The following is a 23,313-nucleotide window of genomic DNA, read 5'->3' on the forward strand; positions in this document are numbered from 1 at the left end:
TTAAACCATTACAGACTGAGGTAATCAGTATGCTAAAGTGTGTGCAGTCAACCAGAAATGTTGTTGTTATAAGGTGTGGAAGTTTTGGGATGTGGAAGTTTTGAGAGGATACCATTTGCTGACTTTGTGAATTGCCGTCAGTACATCACCGAGTTCTCACAGTCGCTGAACAGCGTTATTTTCCCTTCCGCCCATCCCTTTCTGCAATGCTAAAGCCCTAAATGAAGCAAGTCTAGATTTCCTCATGTTCTGAATCTCTCTTCTCACTTGAGTTCTTTTTCAAATCATGCGGTGAGGTGAAATTGGGTTTTACGTCGTGCTTGAGAATATTTCGCTCATATGACGACGTGCATGCGTGTGTATGTGTATGTGCGGCTGATTGTACTAGCCCAGACTTAAGCTGGTTTTATAGTGCTAGCCCACTGAGATACCATGCCGCAGTGAAGCATAAATACCCACTCAGACACATTATACTGCTTCCAAGCCGACCAGTCCTTGTTGTACCCATTAATGCCGAGCACCAGGCAGGGACCAACAAGTACCATATTTTAACGTCTTTCGGTATGACGCGGTCGGGGATCGAACCTGCGACCTTCCGCTCTCCGGGCGGACGCTCTAACCACTACACCACGGAGGCGGTCTCAAATTATGAGGAATTGTTTGTTTCTATCCAAATTGTATATATTCAGAGACGAAGCGTTCGTCTATCACATTTCTAAGTGCCGTTCAGTATACGTGCGCTAGTGCAGATTGGGGTAGTCTTTTTACAAATAAAGCTCTTCCATATCTGTATGCCTTAAGGAAATGAAACAATTTTACGAAGTCTCTACCTCTTGAACATTGATGGCGGCAAAGGTGAGTGAGTTGGTTTTAACACCGCTTTGAACAATAGACCTATATCACGGCGAGTGAGTGAGTGAGTAAGAGGGTGAGTTAGTTTTACGCCGCACTCAGCAATATTCCAGCTACATGGCGGCGGTCTGTAAATAATCGAGTCTGGACCAGAAGTCAGCGAGCTTAATTGTTGACCACCCGATTCCGTTAGTCGCCTCTTACGACAAGCATGGGATACTGAAGATCAATTCTAACCCGGATCTTCACAGGTGTGCCCGCTTGGAAAGTCCGGAGACGTTCAGGAGTGGTGCAGGTGTTACACGTTCACGACAGGTATGGTGCTTCCAAGATACAACGAGTAATGATGATCATCGAAGTAGCCCTCGAAGTAGCACGTTTTGAAGGAGATCATGATACGCTACAATATGAGTGTCAACGGAAAACCAGCATCAGTCGAGTTTTACGCCGCTCTTAGCAACATTCCAACAATATCACCAGAAATGGGCTTCCCACATTGTACACATATTCGAACCCGGGCCACGGCGTGCCTGAACGAACGCTTTAAGCACTAAACTAACCCAACGCACCTTAAACATCGGTTTATAGAAGTACATTGTTACTGTGGGGTGGAGAGAGATGGGGGTGTTAGTATATGTATGTATGTATGTATGTATGTAGGTAGGTAGGTAGGTAGGTAGGTAGGTAGGTATGTATGTGTGTGTGTGTGTGTTGTATGTCTGTCTGTGTGTGTGTGTGTGTGTGTGTTTAAAGAGAACAAACTATGTCGGTTTGTGACAGTCGTTATTGTATGTATTCTGTTTCTGTCTTTAACTCTTTCAAAACGTTTGATAAAATGTTTTAACGTCTTCTGGGGTTAGTGTGGGGGTCAAAAGAGAACGTTATTTTACATGCTCCAGGTGCGTCTGTGCTTAAATTAAAATCTGAATACGTAACTTGAAGTATTTCATTTTAAATACACGTCATTAGCGGATCCAAGGAACCGGGGGTGGGGGCACAAACACACACACACACACGCAAAGACTAAAGACCACGTTGAAACTAATGTTTTGCACTGTCGGAGCAAAAATTAACACCACCGAACACACACACACACCATCAGTCCCCACCCCCACCCTCCCACCTTTAAAGTTCCTGGATCCGCCTATGCACGTACCATGTATTGAGCTCTGATTCATCCGAGTTTTCAATAAGCCATTTGATCTCCTTTGGTTTCAGCGATTTGGAATTTGTTGTTAAAAAACAACGATTCTCTGTACAAAATGTATTTAAAATGAAATAAAATAAAACAGATTTACGCATCTGTTGTCATACAGTCCAAAATTTACTCAACAAGTGATAAGAAACAGTCATGACATTTAACGAAGTTTTTACAACCTCGAATATATCATGTCACACCCGCTTTGCATTATGGGACAGTGACGCGCTTATTGTCACCTGCATTGTCATCTGTAGCAGTTAACTCCCTTGCTGCATTCCAATTACATTGGCGCGACCTCGACCTTATATCAGTCACCGCTCAGGTATTCAAACACACAATTTGGGACGGGGACACAGGTAAGCAAGTCAGATCACAATCAAAACATATCGTTAATTACTTATCACTATGCTTGTTCTGACACGGGCATTAGGTTTAAATTAACGTCCAACGTTTGATCTATCGTTACACCTGCAATCAAGCTCGTTTGTACACACCTGTACGGGACATAGGAAGTCTGACTAGAAACATCATGGCGGACAACTTGAGGAATCCCCACAGTTTATTTATTTATCAGAATTTTGGTTCAGTTTAAAGGATCGTTGTGTTTCAAGGCAGTTTGTGTCGTCACAAGTAATAGTGCAAGCAGTAACAATAACTTTAACCAACACAAACGACTTGGTAAGTTCATCAAATTTTCTGAACTAATTTTGCTGTACTTCCGGTTTTGACAACTTCATTTTACTTGTACAATAATCATGATGATTAATTCGCCTATGTGTCATCGGAATAGAGTTTCAACCTACATGTATTACCTGTGTATTATAGATAGCATTTTAGTTTTTGACATTATCTATGACTGTATGAGTTCTTATGTTGTTGACAGACCTCATTGTCAAAATGGACACCATTTAATCATTTTTATGGTAGACTGATATCTGTATGACTTACACAGACTCATAATATTATAAGAAAGTTGCATCCAAATATGTTGTCACAGTGTATTCATGCTATAGGGGCGGTGGGGTAGCCTAGTGGATAAAGCGTTCGCTTGTCACGCTGAAGACCCAGGTTCAATTCTCCACATGGGTACAATGTAAGAAGCCCATTTCTGGTATCCCCTGTCATCATATTGCTGGAATATTGCTAAAAGTGGGGTAAAACCAAACTCACTCACTAGTAATCAGCTGCATCTGCTTCAGCTGGGGGTAAATTCTCATGAGAGATGATGAACACTGAGTATTTCTCATCAGGAGTCTGAAGCCCGGAATCCGGTGTTTTGAAAAATACTAAAATGCTCAGTTCACAATAGGGCTGGGGCAGGTAACCTGGATACCTGGGACGGGTAGGACGAGTTGGACCTGGGTACACATCTCAATACCCGGACCCATTATGATCATGTGACAAATAGATTAAACTATGTAATATGTTATTCTTTCATGATTAAAAGGTTGTATCATCTTTGAAGATTTAGACATAATTTACAGTGACCTCTTTTGAAAATAATACATGGTTAAGATATTGAAAAACTCGACATTTTAACCTCCGATTTATAGAATATATTGCCTTTTCTTGCAAATTTGATGTCAGGAATTAACATAACGGGTATCCAGGTAAGGTAATAGGGGATGGGGTAGCCGGGTAGAAAATTTGGACCCGTCCCAGGCCTAGTTCACAACTCTCTCTTTGGACATGTCTACTGTAATTGCTAAGTGACGTCTGTTGTGTCATCACCATCCATGATCATATATAATATCGGAATGTGGACATTTTCCTTAGTGGTGGAAGTTGGTCTCCTGATTTTGGACATTATTTGCCTTAAAGTTAGACAATTTTGTCTCTTTAAGTTTCATGTGTACAGAAATATGTACTTTAAAAATACAGCCAAACTGTAAGGAGTGTAGTATGCATCCTTTTTAGGTTGACTCAGAACTTTTGAACTACCCGTTGTATCCTATTTATAGATTTACTTGGGACATTTTTGTTTTGTAAGAGACTTAAGATCAGTTGTCACCTGAGTTGTCCCATATGTGTGAATGTTTTGCCAATCTGGAGGACTTATATTTTCTATTTGCAGTTGACTATGCATGGGCACTTGCTACTGGGAGCAGTGCTGCTCTCGCTAGCTTCCTTTGGGGCAGGGCAGTTGGAGAACAATTGTTTGATTGAGAACACTCAAGGATGCCGCCTAGAAAGGCCACCGTAAGTGGTTACTATATTCAATTTCAATTCATTAATTAACTGATTATATGTAATAAAAGTTTTGATGTGGCTATATGTGCTTAAAAAATTTACCCAACTTTAATTTTGTAACCGTGGTAACCATAAAATGAGGTTGAAAATGAGATGTTGAGCATGCAACCAAATTGATCATTTTTGAAAACTGAGAAATTCAACACAATGTGAATCCGATCTGTAAAACAATGATAACATACTTGCTAGTCTTCCTGTGAAGATCCAGGTAAGAATCTGTCTTCAGCAACCCATGCTTGTCAACGAGTCGGAAGAATGAGTAGATCAAAGCACATGACGTCTATCACTGGATTATCTCGTGCAGGCTCGATTATTTACAGATCAACATCATATAGCTAGAATATTGCTGAGTGCAACATTTAACAAGAAACATGCTGGTCATTTATTACTCATGACATTGACAATGAAGAGTACAAAGGATGGAAAATCTCAGTATCTGATAGTGGTGGTCCGATTAATTGAAATAATCGAAGATTGGTCGCAATGACTAAACGACCAAGCAATCAATCATGCTTTCTCAAAATCGAACACAAACAATTTTGGAACACTTGTTTGCTTTAACAATATTTTTCACAAGGTTGGTTTTGTCTGTTACCTTTCATAAGCACTGCAAGCTAGTTCCAAGTCATGATTGAATTTATCTTAAAGACTCTAGGAAATTTATGTTCCTAACATGCTAGTCATCATTTAAGGATGTAAAATTTGCAAAACACTCAAGAGAACTACTTGTTTTGTATTTAGTTTCCGTGTGTTTACAAACATAACCAGGACATTTATAAATGACGCTAACCAATTATTGTCAGTGATTTATCAGTTGTAATGAACCAATCATCAATTATGAGATTTAATCCAATTCCCAGCACTAGTATCTGAATATGCTTAGTCATGCTAATGTTTACATGCCTATCATCTAAGTTCTAACTGACCGTTTGAGGAGGTATGTAGCACTCAAACTTCTAATGTACCTTGTGTTGAATAAGCTTTCTTCATGAAACCTAATCAGGTGATCTATGGTGATGTTCCTCTTTGTTTCAGTATTTACATGATCCTGGCACCAAAACGGGTGAGACCTAATCAGGTGATCCAGATGTTTACAACCATCCTGAAGCTGGAATATACACACGTCAATGTCCGAATATCCATCGTCAAGGAGAACATTGAATACACTGGGACTGTGATGAAGTTTGAGAGGCCGTCCAGCAGGATAATGCAGTTGCAGGTATGTTGTTTGGATCTCAGTTACACACCTGGATGGGGGACAGGTGAGCCAGTGGTCTGAGGGGGATAGCTACAGGTATGTTGTTTGGACTCAGTTACACACCTGGATGGGGGACAGGTGAGCCAGTGGTCTGAGGGGGATAGCTACAGGTATGTTGTCTGGATCTCAGTTACACACCTGGATGGGGGACAGGTGAGCCAGTGGTCTGAGGGGGATAGCTACAGGTATGTTGTTTGGATCTCAGTTACACACCTGGATGGGGGACAGGTGAGCCAGTGGTCTGAGGGGGATAGCTACAGGTATGTTGTTTGGATCTTAGTTACACACCTGGTTGGGGGTGACAGCTGACAGCTGACAGCTGACACAATGGTTTGAGTGGGACAAGTAGTTTATGTTTGTCTCTCAATCTCCATTGATGTTTTAACACATCTGAATGAGGCACTGCAAGTCAGTGTGCATAGTTCTGTCCCTTTGATGTGCCCGGATACACGCCCTTTATGACCCTTTAGTACAAGACCATCTCACCAGTACACATGGGTTATGCCCTAGTGTGGAATATGTACAGACTATGTTCCACAATTTGGTTCATTTTGTCGATCAATCAGCATAAATTCAGGAACTAACCTCCACAGATAAAATGTACCTCCATGTTTGCAGATGCCACAAAATGCACAAGCTGGGCAGTACAGACTCAGGGTGGAGGGAACTCTGAATGGCGGCACAAGTGGTTACATATTCCGCAATGAGACCGACATTGAGTTTGACACCAAACAAGCCTCTCTCTTCATCCAGATGAGCAAGCCAATATACAGACAAGGACAAATGGGTAAGTGACCAGAGTTGTCTCCCATTTCTCACAGTTATCTACCTTTCTTTATTCTCATTGGATTATGAGTTTGGCTTTTGTTCAATTTCCAAATGAGGAGCATAAAAGCATGTGGACTTTGTGATGTGGAAAATGATAATGATGGATTTTGTTTCAGTTCAATTCCGAGTAATTCCTATTCTTCCCGACATGATGCCCAAATATGGAAGTATGACGATATATGTTGAGGTGAGTGTTGACATTTAGTTTGGCATAAAGTTTATTTGTGGTATTATTTTCTTATTTAAGGAATTGTTACCACAGGTTTCAGGAAATGGTTTATTGAAGTTCTCTCTGTTATGATTGACTGACAAAAGCAGTTCTGATAACTATTGAATAAGATGTGTTATGTTTACAGGATCCAACTGGAATTCCTGTGAGAAGATGGCTGGGTTTGCAGACAAATGCAGGAGGTATGACAATATTGTGTAACATGAAGTCCCAGGGAGATAACTCATGATTCTATCGCCATAGTGATTTGTAGGACTGGTTCTGTGGAACACACTCGGTAACATATCAATGAGATCAGTCATCAGCAACATACCTTTTAACAGATACATTGGTACCTCACTAAATGACTGTCTGACATTGTGTATGGTGACTTGTAGAAATAATCAACTCATTCCCAGAAATTGAATCAATTACACTTGTTCCGGCTTGAACATTGGTTATTTCTCTCACCTTTCAAGGTCTTGTGAGTCAAAGCTTTGAACTTGCTGACCAGCCAAACTATGGTAACTGGAGCATCAGAGTGGATGCCTTCGTGAGTACTCGGGATTTCTTTACACAAAATGTCCATTTACTCACTAATATTTATTGTTACAAGTATGTCTAAGATCAGCTGTAGTCTAAATATAAAACTAATTAATTTTTTTGTAACTGTTCCTTTTAATGATGAATGAAAACACTTTGTTCAGTGTTCTTTAGTCAGTTCAACTTAGAAGTTACTTTTTGGCCATTTATGCAGTGTATACACTATTACATGTTTCTTCCCTCAGGGACACACATACAGGAAACGCTTTGTCGTGGAAGAATTTTGTAAGTACTTGCTTGTGTGAAGGGTGTCATGATATGTTAGTTAGAATTGATCTTCAGTAATCCATGCTTGTTCGTATCCCAATTGCATAGATCGATGCTCATGATGCTGATCACTGGATTGTCTAGCCCAGACACAATTATTTACAGACTGCCGCCATATAGCTGGAATATTGCTGAGTGTGGCTTTAAACAACAAACCAACCAACCAATAATAGACAATCAATGTTTCATTTCATATTATGGTCAAATCTTTAACAGCAGATAACCTGATAAAATTAAAATGAGGCGGAAAAGTTGATGTTTAACAGTCTTTGCTGCTTTTGATTATTATGAGTAACAGTAAAAAAACAATGATAAAACAAATATGAGTGAACACTAGCATTCCTGGTCCATTGATGTGCTTTTTTATTTGTCAGGGGAGCCTCGTTTTGATGTGAACGTCTCAGTTCCCCCATACATTATGGACAACATCCAGATCTTCCAGGGCGTGGTGCTAGCCAAGTAAGTTCATACTTGCACTCCCTTTAAAGTTGTCTTTATGAAAACCCATACATACTCAAATCAGTAATTGTTAACCCAGAATATGAAGGTGTACATATGTCTTTAATAATCATATTACAGTCAGACAAGTGGTCGTCCTGTGATCGGCAATGCCTCCATTACGTTGATGTTCAAGCCCAAGCCAGTACCAGGAATTGACTACGGAAACAATTTCCCCTACATTTACAGGTTTATTGAATATGTGAGTAGCATTGCAAAGGGTTTTTGTTTATATGGTTGTTCAAAAGTAGTATTTGGTGTAGAAGAGTATCCAGCTAAAAGATTGGAGGGAAAAAAACATGAATGTAGCTGTACTTTAAAATGGGATCATTGAGCAAATGCCTCATTTTAGTGTTGTCAGCAAATTATTTAAAATCATATCTTCAGTATCTATGGGGTATTTTTCAAAAGAAGGGACAAAATCAGTTTTGCAGATCTGCGATGAACCAAAAAGGTCTATCCTAAATATGTAAAAACTGGGTGAGATGTCCACTTTCAAACATTGCTGTTGCAGGTGTCTGATGAAAGATATATGATTATGTTCCCAGGCTAAATGTGACATTGGTTGGGCAAGAGTCACTATTGTAATTCAGAAAAGACATTGTTATGAAAATATGTATGTGAATCTGGTTTATTTTTTAGCATCTTGGCCGTATCGATTTCAAGTTTACTATCGAGGAAATTCGTCAGCTAGCCGACAGAATTATACCTGGCCAGAATTTAGTGGACTGCGAACTTGTAATGAGTGTCAACGTCTCAGATTGGCATTCTGGTCTGAACCGGACTGGGGTTGCCAGCACCATCATTTTTAACAGCAACGTGAAGCTAAAGTGGGTCGGGGGACCACGTACGGACATTCAAGCCAAACTCCATCATAACAGTTGCAGTAAGTGATGAAAACCATTGAGGTCACAGAGACTTCACACACCAGCAGTCTCTGTGTATAAACGTGTTCACTATACTGACTTGGGGAACATAAGGCTCTGAAGTCTTTGATATTGTCTGTCCACAGGGACCTGGGTCCAGTTGGTCCCCAGTACTAAATTAAAGGTGTTCACTATAATGATTTGCGATTGGGGAACAGAAGACCCTGTTGGCGTCGATGGTGTCCGTCCACGGGGACCTGGGTCCAATTTCGTGACCTTTCTGAAATAAAGTTTAAAGCAAAGCAAGAATATTTTGTTGAGTTTCATATTTGACACTGCAGTGTTGAATTTTCTGTAGTGAGACTTCCCTCTGATTGTCAGGTTGCCGTGATGAAGTACGATGGGACTCCAGTGGATACACCCAATAAGATCGTGCGTCTGTACTCCTCCATGTCTAACTCGGGTCCTGCCCAGCTGCGGTACGATCAGCCAGTGGACAAGTCACCTGTAGGAGGCATCGTGGAGTTCGAGGTGTATGCTGATACAGAGGTCAAGGGCATGATGCTGGAGGTAGGCTGGCTACAGGGATAGTCTTGTTTATTGTTTGTATGTTCCAAACCTTTTTAAACATGCTCATAGCAAGGAAAGATAAATTCAACTCCAACTTGAAACTAGACACTGATTTTCTACAATTGTGTTTTATGATTATGTTATTCACATGGCATGTTTTACAGGATCCTCACAACATTTAGAAAAACTTATGCCCTGATCTCATTTTCAATTTTCTTACTCATTATGTCAGGGTATGAAACTCCCAAAAATTCAGCCCCACCACAGGGCTGGTTAGATGTAAAACTTGCCAGCCCTGACCAAAACTTACCTGCCCACAAAATATCTTCATAGATACATGTCTAAATTTTAACCGACCGTTGGGCAGGTGAATTTGAGAATCTGGCAGTTCGTGTTGAAAATAACCAGTCCTGGGCGGTTGTGCAGGCGGGGTATTATGAACGCTGATTATGTGCATAAGGTTGTGATAAAAATTCTGTTGAGTAAAAATCCATCACACTGCATTTATCCAAATCCAATATGGCTAACCCAGATGCATTCAGTAGGTGTGCCAGTTACCGATGACAATGGGTTCAAATCCCAGAATCCCCTGATTACGTTTCTAGTCTGTTCAGCTCCATTCCTCACGCATATGGATTTCCCCGTATCATGGCCAGGACCTGAATTACTTTAGGTTTTCCTCCTACGTACAGCTGGCACCTGGTGGGGCAACTAAAATACCGTTACAACTTAAAAATTGAGTTGATGATGGTGATGATGATGATGTACTTATTGATGCTGCATGTCTTAAAAAAAAGAAAACCAAGTTCTATAAATAGCCAACTTCTTAAAAAAAGGGAAGCCAAGTTCTATGGACAGTCAACAAAAAAAGAAGTTGCCTATCTATAGAACAGTTACTGAGTTTTCCTTCATCTTTACAACTCTTTACGCTACTTTACTTTCTTAACATTTGGTACTTGCGAATATAAACATGATATGATATGATGTGACAAATATATTCCTGTTTTATGCAATATCATATTTCTAAATGATGATGTTTGTTGACAGAGCGTCAAATGTTTCAAATGCAGGGAATAAGTTTCTAGGTATTATTTATCTTTCTATTCCAGGCCGAATATGACAATGATCCTACAACTCGTATTCAACTCCGTGGAACACGATTCTTCTCTCAAAGCCAGAGTTACATCACCGTAACAACCTCAACAGACAACCCAAAAGTAAGCACAAAATATCAATTCAATGAACAAACATGAGTTAAATCTCAGCAGCAGAATTGTTTTTCAATACTTTCCAGGGGGTCCTTGCACGAAGCACTAAGGTGATCGTAAGTCACTAAGGTAACCTTAGTGCAATGTTAAAGAATGGGAGTTAAGGTTAACCTTAGTAAAGGTTGCTTCGTGAAAGGAGTCCCTGGTGTTTGAGTTTTCTGATAAAGTGAATGGCTTGTTCATGTTATCAACCACTAGTTTGTCTGGCCTTGATTTAATTATTGAAATGCTGCCAGGATACCTGTGTAATATTGCTGACTGCAGCACAAATAACATTCACATGCTCTTCTAAAGTCAGTCTCTCGTTCACCTGTAATTGGTTGTACAGTTACCTTTAATTATCCATACAGTAATCCTATATTCAGTTCCAAACTTGCCTGTTGTCAATCACACACACTTACCAATCAGTCACACAGTCATTGGTAATCATACACACAGTCACATGTAACCAATTGCACACTTGCCTTTAATTAGTCATAAACAATGTGACATTTACCTGTAATCAATCAGTTCAATCTCACTTAGCCAGAGTCTACCAAAAAAGGTATTGTGAGGACAATATTGCACAATGGCTAGGTGAGAGACGTGTGCCAGGTAATAAGCATTAGCCACTGAAGCGTGAGCCTTTGTTCAAGGGCTATAGTCTATATATTATTTTATCTTAAATTTTGTTACCTTCTCAGTGGTATATCCAGTTAAAACCATTTCAATGTATTTCACTTTAACGCATATATAAAAAATGTAAAAAGATTCAAATAATACCATATCAATGTGGTATGCTAGACTCACTTATTGTGATAGATGACATAGGATGATCGATTTCACACGGTTCGATATCAGGCAGATCGGCGTTAGGATCAGAAACTTGTAATTGTTGCATCAAAAGCATGTTTTGCATTTCTAACTGTTGATATTACTTTGTTCCAGAGCATTCTGAACTTAGTCAAATTATTAGGAAGGTTTCTTTATTTAGCAATCTTGTGTACACAATTCTGTTTTCTTATTAAAGATCGGATTTCGTTATTCTTCCATGCTGAATCTTTGGTTGTAACTGTTACGGTTTTATCAATGTATCTCACTTCATACACATTTCACTAATCTCACTAAATGAGCATTTCCTAATCATGACCATTTTGTTGATACAGACTATGGCTCAACACACATATATGAAAAATGTAAAGAAATTCAAATAATACCATATCAATATATCCAACTTGAATACAAATTTCACTCATCTCACTAATTGAGCATTTTGCTGATACAGACTATGGCTCATCTGGACACACCTTCACCTGTACTCAGTTGTTCACACTCCCTGTCATTCACACTCACCTGTAATCATTTACACACTCATTTATATAACCAGTTGCAGACACTCAACTGTCAGTTGAAATCAGTTGCACACATTTGCCTGTAATAAAACACTCATATTCACCTGTCTGTCAGTCACATACTCACCTGTAATTAATTTTATTCAACAGGTCAATGAATATATGATCTTCCATGTGAGGACCAGCAACTTTGTGCCAAGGATCTTCTACCAGGTACAGTGTTTTGCTTTCATTATTTTTATTTTATTTTGTACAGAATGTTATAGCATGTTCCAAATCTTGATGAATCTTCTGTTTGCAAGATTGTTTCTTACCCAACTCATCAAATTTTCTGAAAAAATGTTTCATCGTAATTGAAAAGGAATCGTTTATGCAGCTCAAGAAAAATGCACTTTAATTGAAGGTACGGACCTTGTTGAAAAATTAAATACCCGGTAATGTAATGTGATCTTATACTTTTATTACAGGTGGTGTCAGGGGGAAACATCATCATTGGAGATGAGCTGGAGATGACGTCAAGGCAGAAGACATTTGCCATAGCGTTGTCCCGGGAGATGATCCCCACGGCCAGGATGGTTGTGTATTATCTGAAACAACCAGAGGAGATTGTAGTCGATGTCCTCAACTTCTTCGTCAACGGAACCAGACAGAACCAGGTAAATCCGTACCCTTGTTTAACTGGCCTGTCAGGATGGTGTATTATAGGGTACCTTTGCCTTCATTCATTGTCCAGAAAGTTTAACTTGTACATTTTTTTCTCCTTTTTTAATTATATATACTAGTCTGGTTTAACATAACTTTAACATTAATAATATATCTGGTTTAATATTAATATAGTGCTCTTTGTATCACCGAAATCTACAGCTAAGCATCCTGGTTTCATATTAATAGAGTACTATTACAATAACCTGAATCGACATCTTTCTGGGTTAACTTTAATATAATGCTCTTTATCTTACCTCACACATAAATGTCGCTTTCTGAGCGCTCTTCTAATGTACACCCGCTGTCAATGGCAACTCATTTGGTACTTCGTGGTAGTAATTCTTTATCTCGAATTACATTGAATCACGTATGATGCACAGAAATTACCGATCTTTTTGCGAATGCAAATTGATGGAAGGGAGATAACTCTAAATCTGTAACAAACAGCTCTCATTTAACTTGAGTATACCACTGTTTTGTTTTATATGCTACCTTGATTGGTGAATTTAAATTGTGAAATCCATTATATACTCATCTTTCTCACTCATTCCCCATCTCTCATGTTTTCAGGTCACACTAGAAATCAACCGAGGCAAGGACTTCAGCCGTGACACTATTGAGTTTAATGCCTGGGCCGACCCTGGCTCGTATGTTGCCTTCGCAGGCATGCCCGTTGACTTGTACAATCGGGGAATGGATGACGGCATCAGTGAAAAAAACGTTAAGTAGTACAGGAAATTATGAACAATGATATTGAGCTATTGATTTTCCAGAGTTTAGTGAAATATATTTTCACTGTTTGCCACATGACTGTCATTAAAGTGACATGTAAATGATCGAGTTTGGACTTGACAAGCCAGTGATCGATATTTATGATCCACGCCATTATGGGACAATGACAGCTTAAGGCACTGATGCTGACCACCATTAAGTAAAGATATTATATTTCTGAAACTGTGGTCCTCTATGTTGTCCTCCCTGCAAGGTATCTCGATGTGGTCCTCCCTGCAAGGTATCTCCATGTGGTCCTCCCTGCAAGGTATCTCCATGTGGGCCTCCCTGCAAGATATCTCCATGTGGTCCCCATTCGCTGGTACTTATGTTCAGGTTGATGGAGAATGATGAGAATTGGTGCTCATGATGTTGACCACTTGTTTATCTCTCACAGACTTGGTCAGTTATTGTGTGAAAGGCTGCAATGATGCTGACAATATGCAAGGCCTGAGTAAACCTGAAAACATCTGATATTGGGATTGTTTTGATTTTGTTCAGCTGATCGATGAGCTGGGGACTTATGACCAGCCAGCCAATGGCAGCTACCGCCATCTGTGGAGAATCAGCGACACAGAGTATGAGTACAAGTTCTTCCATGCCTCCGACTACGGCATAGACACCAACACAACATTCAAGGTGATCACTGTTGTACAGAGGACACTTCACCAGTGATCCATTGGTGTTTCTTCCATTAAACTTACATTGTGGGATGGGTCTATCTATGTCAAGTTCAGCAGAATCTGTCCTCTGTCATGGTAGACTGTAACACGTGTACAGAATTATTCAGACAGATTGCTTTAGAAACTCCTTGAATCAGCACATGTAGAACTCCCCGTCTGTGGCACCTCTCTGGTGCTTGTAGGTCTCACCAAAGGGACAAATGTCTGAAAAGCTAAATAGAAGTAACATTGTCACAACTCCATGTCATTCTTTAATAACTTTTAGTTAAATGATCCTTGTCCGTGTTTCAGACGTCTGGCCTCCTCATACTGACAGATGCAGATGTTGGAAGGCTTAACAGTAAGTATATAGGATCCAGAGTGGCATGGAATATCAGTAAATTAATGTCTGCTTTTACAAATACAATATAACGAGCTTAAAACCTGTATCACTCACTCACTGACTGCCATCTGTTTATCTGTCCTCAGATGTACAATCCTGTGAGGAGCAGGGTCAGTTCCCCTGTTATGCTGTAGACTCCTGTTACACGAGGGAGCAAATATGCGATAAAGTCTTCACTTGTCCTGACGGTGCAGATGAGCAGGGATGTAAGTCATCTTTACTTCAGAATGTTACAAACCCATGGAGATAATCTGTGTCACCAGTTCAGGGATGTAAGTCATCTTTACTTCAGAATGTTACACACCCATGGAGATAATCTGTGTCACCAGTTCAGGGATGTAAGTCATCTTTACTTCAGAATGTTACAAACCCATGGAGATAATCTGTGTCACCAGTTCAGGGATGTAAGTCATCTTTACTTCACAATGTTACAAACCCATGGAGATAATCTGTGTCACCAGTTAAGGGATGTAAGTCATCTTTACTTCAGAATGTTACAAACCCATGGAGATAATCTGTCACCAGTTCAGGGATGTAAGTCATCTTTACTTCAGAATGTTACAAACCCATGGAGATAATCTGTGTCACCAGTTAAGGGATGTAAGTCATCTTAACTTCAGAGTTACAAAACCACAATGTTATAATATATATATCCCTGTACTCGCCACAGGGGAGCATGGCTAGTGCCATCGTCAAGCCACTGTAATTATTGTACGGAGTTGTGTCCCTTAGACAACCTGTTATTGTGGTGTCAGACCTGAGACGTGGCCCTCAGACAACCAGTGACCTGTGATTGTGGTGTCAGACCTGAGACGTGGCCCTCAGACCACTAGTGACCTGTTATTGTGATGTCAGACTTGAGACGTGGCCCTCAGACAACCAGTGACCTGTGATTGTGGTGTCAGACCTGAGACGAAGCCCTCAGACCTCTAAACCTGTTATTGTGATGTCAGACCTGAGACGTGGCCCTCAGACAACCAGTGACCTGTGATTGTGGTGTCAGACCTGAGACGTGGCCCTCAGACCACTAGTGACCTGTTATTGTGATGTCAGACTTGAGACGTGGCCCTCAGACCACTAGTGACCTGTTATTGTGATGTCAGACCTGAGACGTGGCCCTCAGACAACCTGTGATTTTGGTGACAAACCTGAGACTAACATTGAATATTATGCATGTCAAAAGGTCCTGAAACTCCAGAAATGTTTTTTGATGGAGCACAATCCAAGATCTAATGACCAAATTCCCAAAGTGTAGAAACTGGGGCCTGTATTTGAAATAGTAAAGATGATCAGACACATGTTGTCCCAAACTGACTTTATAATCTGTCAGTGGTTCCAAGCAGAGAATTTGGTGATTAAAAAGACAGGTAATTTGCATGATCAGACACGTGTTGTCTGCAGGTGTAGAAATTGGGGCCTGTGTTTGAAATAGTTAGGATGATACAACACAAGTTGTCAGGCAGAAATTTGGTTGTCAAACAGATGGATAATTTGCATGACAATCTACCCATTGATTTTGAAGGCATATATGAAGATACTCAAGTACGTCATGCCTCTGCCATGGATAGAGTGAGCAGAATCATGCGTTTCTATGACAACAGTTCCTGGGCTTGGCAGGAAATCTTTGTGAAGTAAGTAGAAGTAATCAACATGTATATGGAGTAACTAGTAATTGTGTTGTTAACACAATTCTATTTTAATTTCATTTTTTTATGCTGCAACGTTTGTTCATTGTATTTGCACTGTTTCAAATTTCATTAGAGTTGCTTTTATAAAAGCAAAATATATTTGAAGAAGTAGCAAACTAGCATTGTTCATTTTGTGACAATGTGGAACAGTCTTACTAAGATGTAAATATGAATTAATAGTAAATATGTGATCACACATTGCTCCTCTCCAGACCTGACGGCCGTGTAGATTTCCGTGTGGATGTTCCTAAGTACCCTCTCTCGTGGGTGATCAATGGCCTGTCTGTGAGCAGAGAACTTGGTCTTGGAATCATGCAGAGACCAGTCCTGGTGGGTAGCCTTGAAGCAAGGGAGATTACTTCTGAACCATGGAGCATGGGAGATAACTTTTAAGATTTACTTGAACTGTTCATAAAGATCTGTATTGTCTTTGGTTATATGTAACCTACCAATGAATATATTTACTCATTGAAAACATTAGAACCAAGTATAAATATTTGTCTCAACTCTTGCTTGAAGCCATGATTTTGATGTCACGTAACAATTTATTTTCCTTCTGATGGTCCGTGGTGTCTCTTTTCAGTATGATGCTGCCCGGTACATGTACATCCAAGTAGAAGCACCTGAAACCATTGTGAGAGGAGAGCAGATTGGAGTGAGAGTCACTGTCTTCAACTACTGGTACAATGATGACTACATTGAGGTCAGTGGAATTGTTATTGGGCAATGTTCTACCTGACTACTGCAGTTGTCTCCTTTCAGCCCCCAAACCAGCCAACACCCACATCCCCCACCAAACTCCCAGATCCCCAATCCCTGTACCTTTGTAGCACAAATCACACCAAACTAAACATGCTTAATCACAGCATTCGTGACAATAATTCCCTGTCCCTTAGTCTTGGGTGCACCAAACCAAATCAAGGATAGCCTTTTGTAATAAATTCTTAGAAGTTCGGTATTAACTGTCATTTATGTATTTTTGTGGATGTAACACATGTACACTGGTTCATTAAGTGTTGTGCTTTGCAGGTGCTTGTCACCATGCATGGTGGCCCAGACTATGAGTTTGTGGTGGTGAATGACATGGGCATTGTCAGCGCCTACAAACCAACCACCCACAAAGGAGACCATCAGACCATTGTCTTTGTAAGTATTCCTCTCAACTACATGATGTTGGGGATTGTGGAGATTGTTTATTGTGGGTCTCAAAACATAAAAGCATGTTTAAATTGTGGAATCAGCTACTTTGAACAGAAACATGGCAATGGGTTCAGACCATTTGATTCTATTATAGATGTGTATGTGTATATATATATATATAGAATCATGTTTAAGAGTGAGTTTAGTTTTACACTGCACTCAGCAATATTCCAGCTATAAGGCGGTTGTCTGTAAATAATCGTGTGACTGTCTGGACCAGACAATCCAGTGATCAACCGCATGAGCATCGATCTACACAATTGTTGCTATAGTTACTTTGTATCATGGATTACAATGGAGTCTTTGATTACATGACTTGAATTCCTGCAGTTGGAGCCTGGGGAGTCAAAGGACATCTACATGCCGATTGTGCCAACGATAATCAAGGGCGAGTTCACTTTCCGTGTAAGCGCCTCGTGTTTCATGGAGCGGGACGAGGTGTACAGGAAGGTTAATGTACAGGTATGTGGTGCTATCTTATAGATAAGTGAGTAACTATGTCAGCAGTTTTGTTCCCCCGCTTTAAGCAATTTTCAAGCAAAATCACGGTTGGGACACCAGAAATGCTGACTGAAGACAAACAAGGAGTCTTGTCTGTACAGGTTCTCAGCTCTCACTGTTGTGGGTATATTGAAATGTTTAGGATGCTGATTACTTCATCATTGCATGGTCATGATGTGGTATTCAGCTGTGGACTGCTTGCGCTAGAGATGAACAGTAAGAACATATCCTGTTTATGATTAATAGTAACCTTTGAAAGGCATGTAGCCTCTTATGACAGGCATGGGTTGCTGAAGACCAATTCTTACCCAGATCCTCATGGGTTTAGCATGCGGGAACAACAAAACTGATAAGATAACAAGGTGATAATTTAACAAGAGAAGATTGGTGCACCAATTTCCAAATGAAAGCCAGTAGTAAATTTCATAATAAATGTTAAATTTTCAGCCTGATGGTGTGAGGAACTATTATCACACTCCATACCTGATTGATCTCATCACCTATGCCTCCATTATCATCCCTGACCTTGATGTTCCGGTGCCAGAACAGTTTGTTGTGCCAGAGCAGCGAGAACACTTGTATGTGCCTGGATCAGCAGTAGCACATCTCAGTATTTTTGGTAAGCGCCAACACAAGGCGACCCAAGGGTAAAACTAGGGCTGCAACGATTCAACCAGACCTCGATTCCATTCAATATTGGGCCCTCAGTTCGATCATTTTCAATTTGATTCTTCATACAAGTAAAACATAATATTTCATTTAACTCTCAGAGTCAGCTTTTTTAGCGTGAAATCCATCGTCAACTGGCAATGTCTACAAACAACAGTTCTCATAGGATAATTAGCCTGGCGTCAACCAATCATGTTTTGCCTTATTCAAGTGCTCGAAACTGCTCGAGTTGGAGTCAAAATTACGTTTTGGCTGTATGGAAATAATTTAAATAGGTATTCAAATATTGAATCGAAATAGTGATAATGGTTATCGAAAATCAAAACCAAGGTCAAATCGAACCTAATCATGCGAAGCCTTGCAGCCTGAGTTAAAACAGGTCTTTACCTGATATCCACGGTACTAGAAATACAGAACTTTGGATCTAGGCTCAGAAACTGTGTCTTCATTAATCAAAACTTGGTGTACAGATATTTTATTCCAAATCTGTCACTAGTTGAAGTAATATTTTGAAAAGAAACTACAGGCAGGTGAGAAATTGGAAATGTGTGGAAGCGTGTGTATTTTAAGAATTCCATATGTACCTACCACATGTAATGTGATTAATGAAATTAGTTAAGAGACATTTTTATTCAACTTTTGTACTTTTATTGGTTGGATGACCAAAATTTTTATAAGATAAAAAATGTGTTTGATCAGATGTTGAGAGACATTTGTTTTTCAGGGACATATACTGAAGGGTGTACATATGTTTTCAATCTCATAGGTGATGTGGTAACTCCTGGATTTTTTGAGGACTACCTGAATGCTGAGAACGTCTTGTGGCGTCCGTACGGGACCGGAGAGAACATTGCCTTCAACTTTGCCTACAATCTACTGACGTTGAGGTTCATGAAGGCCAGTCAGCAGCTGAGTGAAGAGGCTCTCCAGAAAGCTCTCTACTACATGAACATAGGTAGGCAGGACTGAATCTTATAAGTATTAATCTTTTGTAAGAAAAGGCTGTCGGTCCTGTATTGCTTCTACGTCAGTGAGGGGCTATGAGAGATAGATAGCCTAGTAGTTAAAGTGCTTGTTTGTCATGCCAAAGACTCAGGCTAGATTCCTCACAAATGTAAGATGTGTGAAGCACTTTGCACTTCAAGGCATTTCTGGAATATTGCAAAAGCAGGGTAAAACATCACTTTCAGACTCACTCTCTGTGTGACACCAAAGTACAACCCTGGCTGAAATTATTCTTGCTAGTTTGGGGTCCTTGTAGCTGGCAGGTTTGGACATTGCTCATAATAGATTGACTATAAACAGGAGCTGGAATGTACCTTAAAACAATAAATACCCAAATATCTTACAGTATTTGACGTAACAGTCTCCCTGGAGATGCTGTCAATGTGCATCAGATCGTCAGAAACATGTGACCTAACTGACTGTGATTGTACCTTCGTAGTTGGTCCATGCTCATGCTGTCCACCACTGGTTTTACAGTAACAGTCTCCATGGAGATGCTGTCAATGTGCATCAGATCGTCGAAAACATGACCAAACTGACTGTCCTTGTACCTTCGTAGTGGGTACATGCTGTCCACCACTGGTTTGGCCGGTCAAGATTTGACCACCCATTTGGCTGTCATTATATTGCTGGAATATTGTTGACAGCATCAATCGCCAGTTAGCATCAGATTGTTTGTTTGATGGGGATGTTGAGAGACTTTGCGTGTCATTACAGTTCTACAGAGACAGATGGGGTACATGAATGACGATGGGTCATTCCGCATGTTCCGAGATGATCCAACTCCCAGTCTGTGGTGAGTATAGAGACAGATAATAGACTTGTTGTGAAAGTATCAAGTGTTGAAATACACATCGGGCTGGAACTAATATCAGTCACACACCCAGTCTGTGGTGAGTATAGAGACAGACAATAGACTTGTTGTGAATGTATCAAGTGTTGAAATACACATCGTGCTGGAACCAATATCAGTCACACACCCAGTCTGTGGTGAGTATAGAGACAGACAATAGACTGTTGTGAATATCAGTGTTGTACACATCGTGCTGGAACCAATATCAGTCACACCCAGTCTGTGGTGAGTATAGAGACAGACAATAGACTGTTGTGAATGTATCAAGTGTTGAAATACACATAGACTGTTGTATGCTGGAACCAATATCAGTCACACACCCAGTCTGTGGTGAGTATAGAGACAGACAATAGACTTGTTGTGAAAGTATCAAGTGTTGAAATACACATCGTGCTGGAACCAATATCAGTCACACACCCAGTCTGTGGTGAGTATAGAGACAGACAATAGACTTGTTGTGAATGTATCAAGTGTTGAAATACACATCGTGCTGGAACCAATATCAGTCACACACCCAGTCTGTGGTGAGTATAGAGACAGACAATAGACTGTTGTGAATGTATCAAGTGTTGAAATACACATCGTGCTGGAACCAATATCAGTCACACACCCAGTCTGTGGTGAGTATAGAGACAGACAATAGACTTGTTGTGAATGTATCAAGTGTTGAAATACACATCGTGCTGGAACCAATATCAGTCACACACCCAGTCTGTGGTGAGTATAGAGACAGACAATAGACTGTTGTGAATGTATCAAGTGTTGAAATACACATCGTGCTGGAACCAATATCAGTCACACACCCAGTCTGTGGTGAGTATAGAGACAGACAATAGACTGTTGTGAATGTATCAAGTGTTGAAATACACATCTTGCTGGAACCAATATCAGTCACACACCCAGTCTGTGGTGAGTATAGAGACAGACAATAGACTTGTTGTGAAAGTATCAAGTGTTGAAATACACATCATGCTGAACTAATATCAGTCACACACCCAGTCTGTGGTGAGTATAGAGACAGACAATAGACTGTTGTGAAAGTATCAAGTGTTGAAATACACATCATGCTGGAACTAATATCAGTCACACACCCAGTCTGTGGTGAGTATAGAGACAGACAATAGACTGTTGTGAATGTATCAAGTGTTGAAATACACATCGTGCTGGAACCAATATCAGACACAATATCACACACCCAGTCTGTGGTGAGTATAGAGACAGACAATAGACTGTTGTGAATGTATCAAGTGCTGAAATACACATCGTGCTGGAACCAATATCAGTCACACACTGTCACCAATTTTGTACACATGTTACAGGATTAAAAAATATATAAAAATTTGAGATGGCCCTTGACTCGAAATGCTTCACAGTACAAAACATAATGACAAGGCCGGACACTTAGGTGCACCCCAACCGCCTGCTTTACAGTTCCATGTCAAGCAGTCGATGAAAGTAAAAGTTCCCGCGAATTTGTAAAGAATGTGATGATTTTCTAGGGTTGACCAATCACAGGGCTTCCTTCGACCACACCCTTATTGTGTGCGGACATATCGTCATCCACTTGTGTCAAGATCGTTTAGTTGAGAGTCAAAATCGGGTTTCTATCGACTTGCAGACTTGTTTCTATTGGCCTTGTCATGATGTATTGTACTGTGAAGCTTTTTGAGTCGGGGTCATCTCAAATACAATCAATAACTTTGATTGAGTTGACAGTTTGTACGAAGCATCCACAATGGGAATCAGGTGGTTACCATGGTTACAGACTATAAACAGCAAGCATCATGGTTACTGTGAATTGTTGGTCTAAGTCATAAGCATATGTTTGTCAGGTCCAAACTGACACATACTACTGTCCTTGTTTAGGTTAACAGCCTTTGTGGCCAAGAGTTTGCATCAAGGGAGGTTTGGAGAGTGGGAACGTGACCTCTTCATCCCACTAGAGCTCATCAATAAGATGGTGGTGTGGATCTGTCGGCAACAAAATGAGACTGGCGCCTTCCATCCAGATTACTCTGTGGCATACGACAGGAAAATGGTGAGACTGTTTCTTAAAAAGTTTCTTTTAGTTCTTCATATTCAGGAATAAAAAGACTAGCTCATGTAATTTGTATGAAATGAATGAATATATTTGTGATTAATGCTGAAATGTTGGAATTGTAACACTACACCCCCAAATCATCCATATCCCCCCACCCTAGTTATTCATCACCTATCAGCCCACTAATCCACTGACTCTACCATCAGACCCCACTTTGATCCCCCCGATCCCCCATTAATCCATTCATTCAGCAATGTCCACTGATAAATGCGTGATCTAATTCACCTGCCCATCCTCCTGTCCACCCACTTATCCACCACTTTTTCTCCAAGCATCGATTCATCCACCCATTCACTCACTCATCTACACATCCACCTTCCTGTCCAGCTACTTACCCACCCACTTATTGGTTATCCACCTTACATCCAGCCACCCCTCCACTCAGTCTTCCATGATCTTATTCATCCAACTACTCATTCAACCGCTCACATACCCATCCACTCATCCACTATTTCATCCATCCACTCACATATCCATCCACGCATCTACCCATACTCTCATTCACACACCTACCCTCCCATCCACCCACTCATCCATTCACCTGTAAACTCAGTCATCAAGCTACCAACTCACTCACTCACTGATGTTATTCATGCAGGCTTCTGGAGACAACATCCTCAGCCAGAGACTATATGACGACCCGATATCGTTAACAGCATATGTTCTCATTGCTCTGTATGAAACTACAGATGTTTCAGAGGTAAGTCAAAGAGACAAACATTAACAGTATTAAAATTTTCAGAAAATCATTGCAA

The 23,313-nt window shown here is 40.3% G+C and overlaps 1 protein-coding gene across 1 annotated transcript in view; it reads left to right on the forward strand.

The window, feature by feature from the left end:
- The first annotated feature begins 2,323 nt into the window (after nt 1-2,323).
- LOC124291976 (murinoglobulin-1-like) overlaps nt 2,324-23,313 on the forward strand; it is a 35,496-nt gene continuing 14,506 nt past the window's right edge. Inside the window, 30 exon segments of the mRNA XM_046729057.1 lie at nt 2,324-2,409; nt 4,128-4,252; nt 5,339-5,522; nt 6,180-6,348; nt 6,506-6,576; nt 6,746-6,800; nt 7,077-7,150; nt 7,386-7,425; nt 7,842-7,926; nt 8,047-8,167; nt 8,608-8,811; nt 8,813-8,851; nt 9,213-9,401; nt 10,511-10,618; nt 12,151-12,213; nt 12,468-12,656; nt 13,276-13,425; nt 13,978-14,115; nt 14,451-14,499; nt 14,628-14,747; nt 16,064-16,172; nt 16,442-16,559; nt 16,813-16,932; nt 17,259-17,375; nt 17,760-17,891; nt 18,378-18,549; nt 19,366-19,554; nt 20,322-20,400; nt 22,324-22,495; nt 23,157-23,258. Of these exon segments, the coding sequence (XP_046585013.1) occupies nt 4,134-4,252; nt 5,339-5,522; nt 6,180-6,348; nt 6,506-6,576; nt 6,746-6,800; nt 7,077-7,150; nt 7,386-7,425; nt 7,842-7,926; nt 8,047-8,167; nt 8,608-8,811; nt 8,813-8,851; nt 9,213-9,401; nt 10,511-10,618; nt 12,151-12,213; nt 12,468-12,656; nt 13,276-13,425; nt 13,978-14,115; nt 14,451-14,499; nt 14,628-14,747; nt 16,064-16,172; nt 16,442-16,559; nt 16,813-16,932; nt 17,259-17,375; nt 17,760-17,891; nt 18,378-18,549; nt 19,366-19,554; nt 20,322-20,400; nt 22,324-22,495; nt 23,157-23,258 (3,477 nt within the window). The 5' untranslated portion in view covers nt 2,324-2,409; nt 4,128-4,133.

This window comes from Haliotis rubra, unplaced genomic scaffold (assembly GCF_003918875.1).
Source record: "Haliotis rubra isolate DU_JTF1 unplaced genomic scaffold, ASM391887v1 Scf503, whole genome shotgun sequence".
In the NCBI taxonomy this organism is placed as follows: Eukaryota; Metazoa; Mollusca; class Gastropoda; order Lepetellida; family Haliotidae; genus Haliotis; species Haliotis rubra.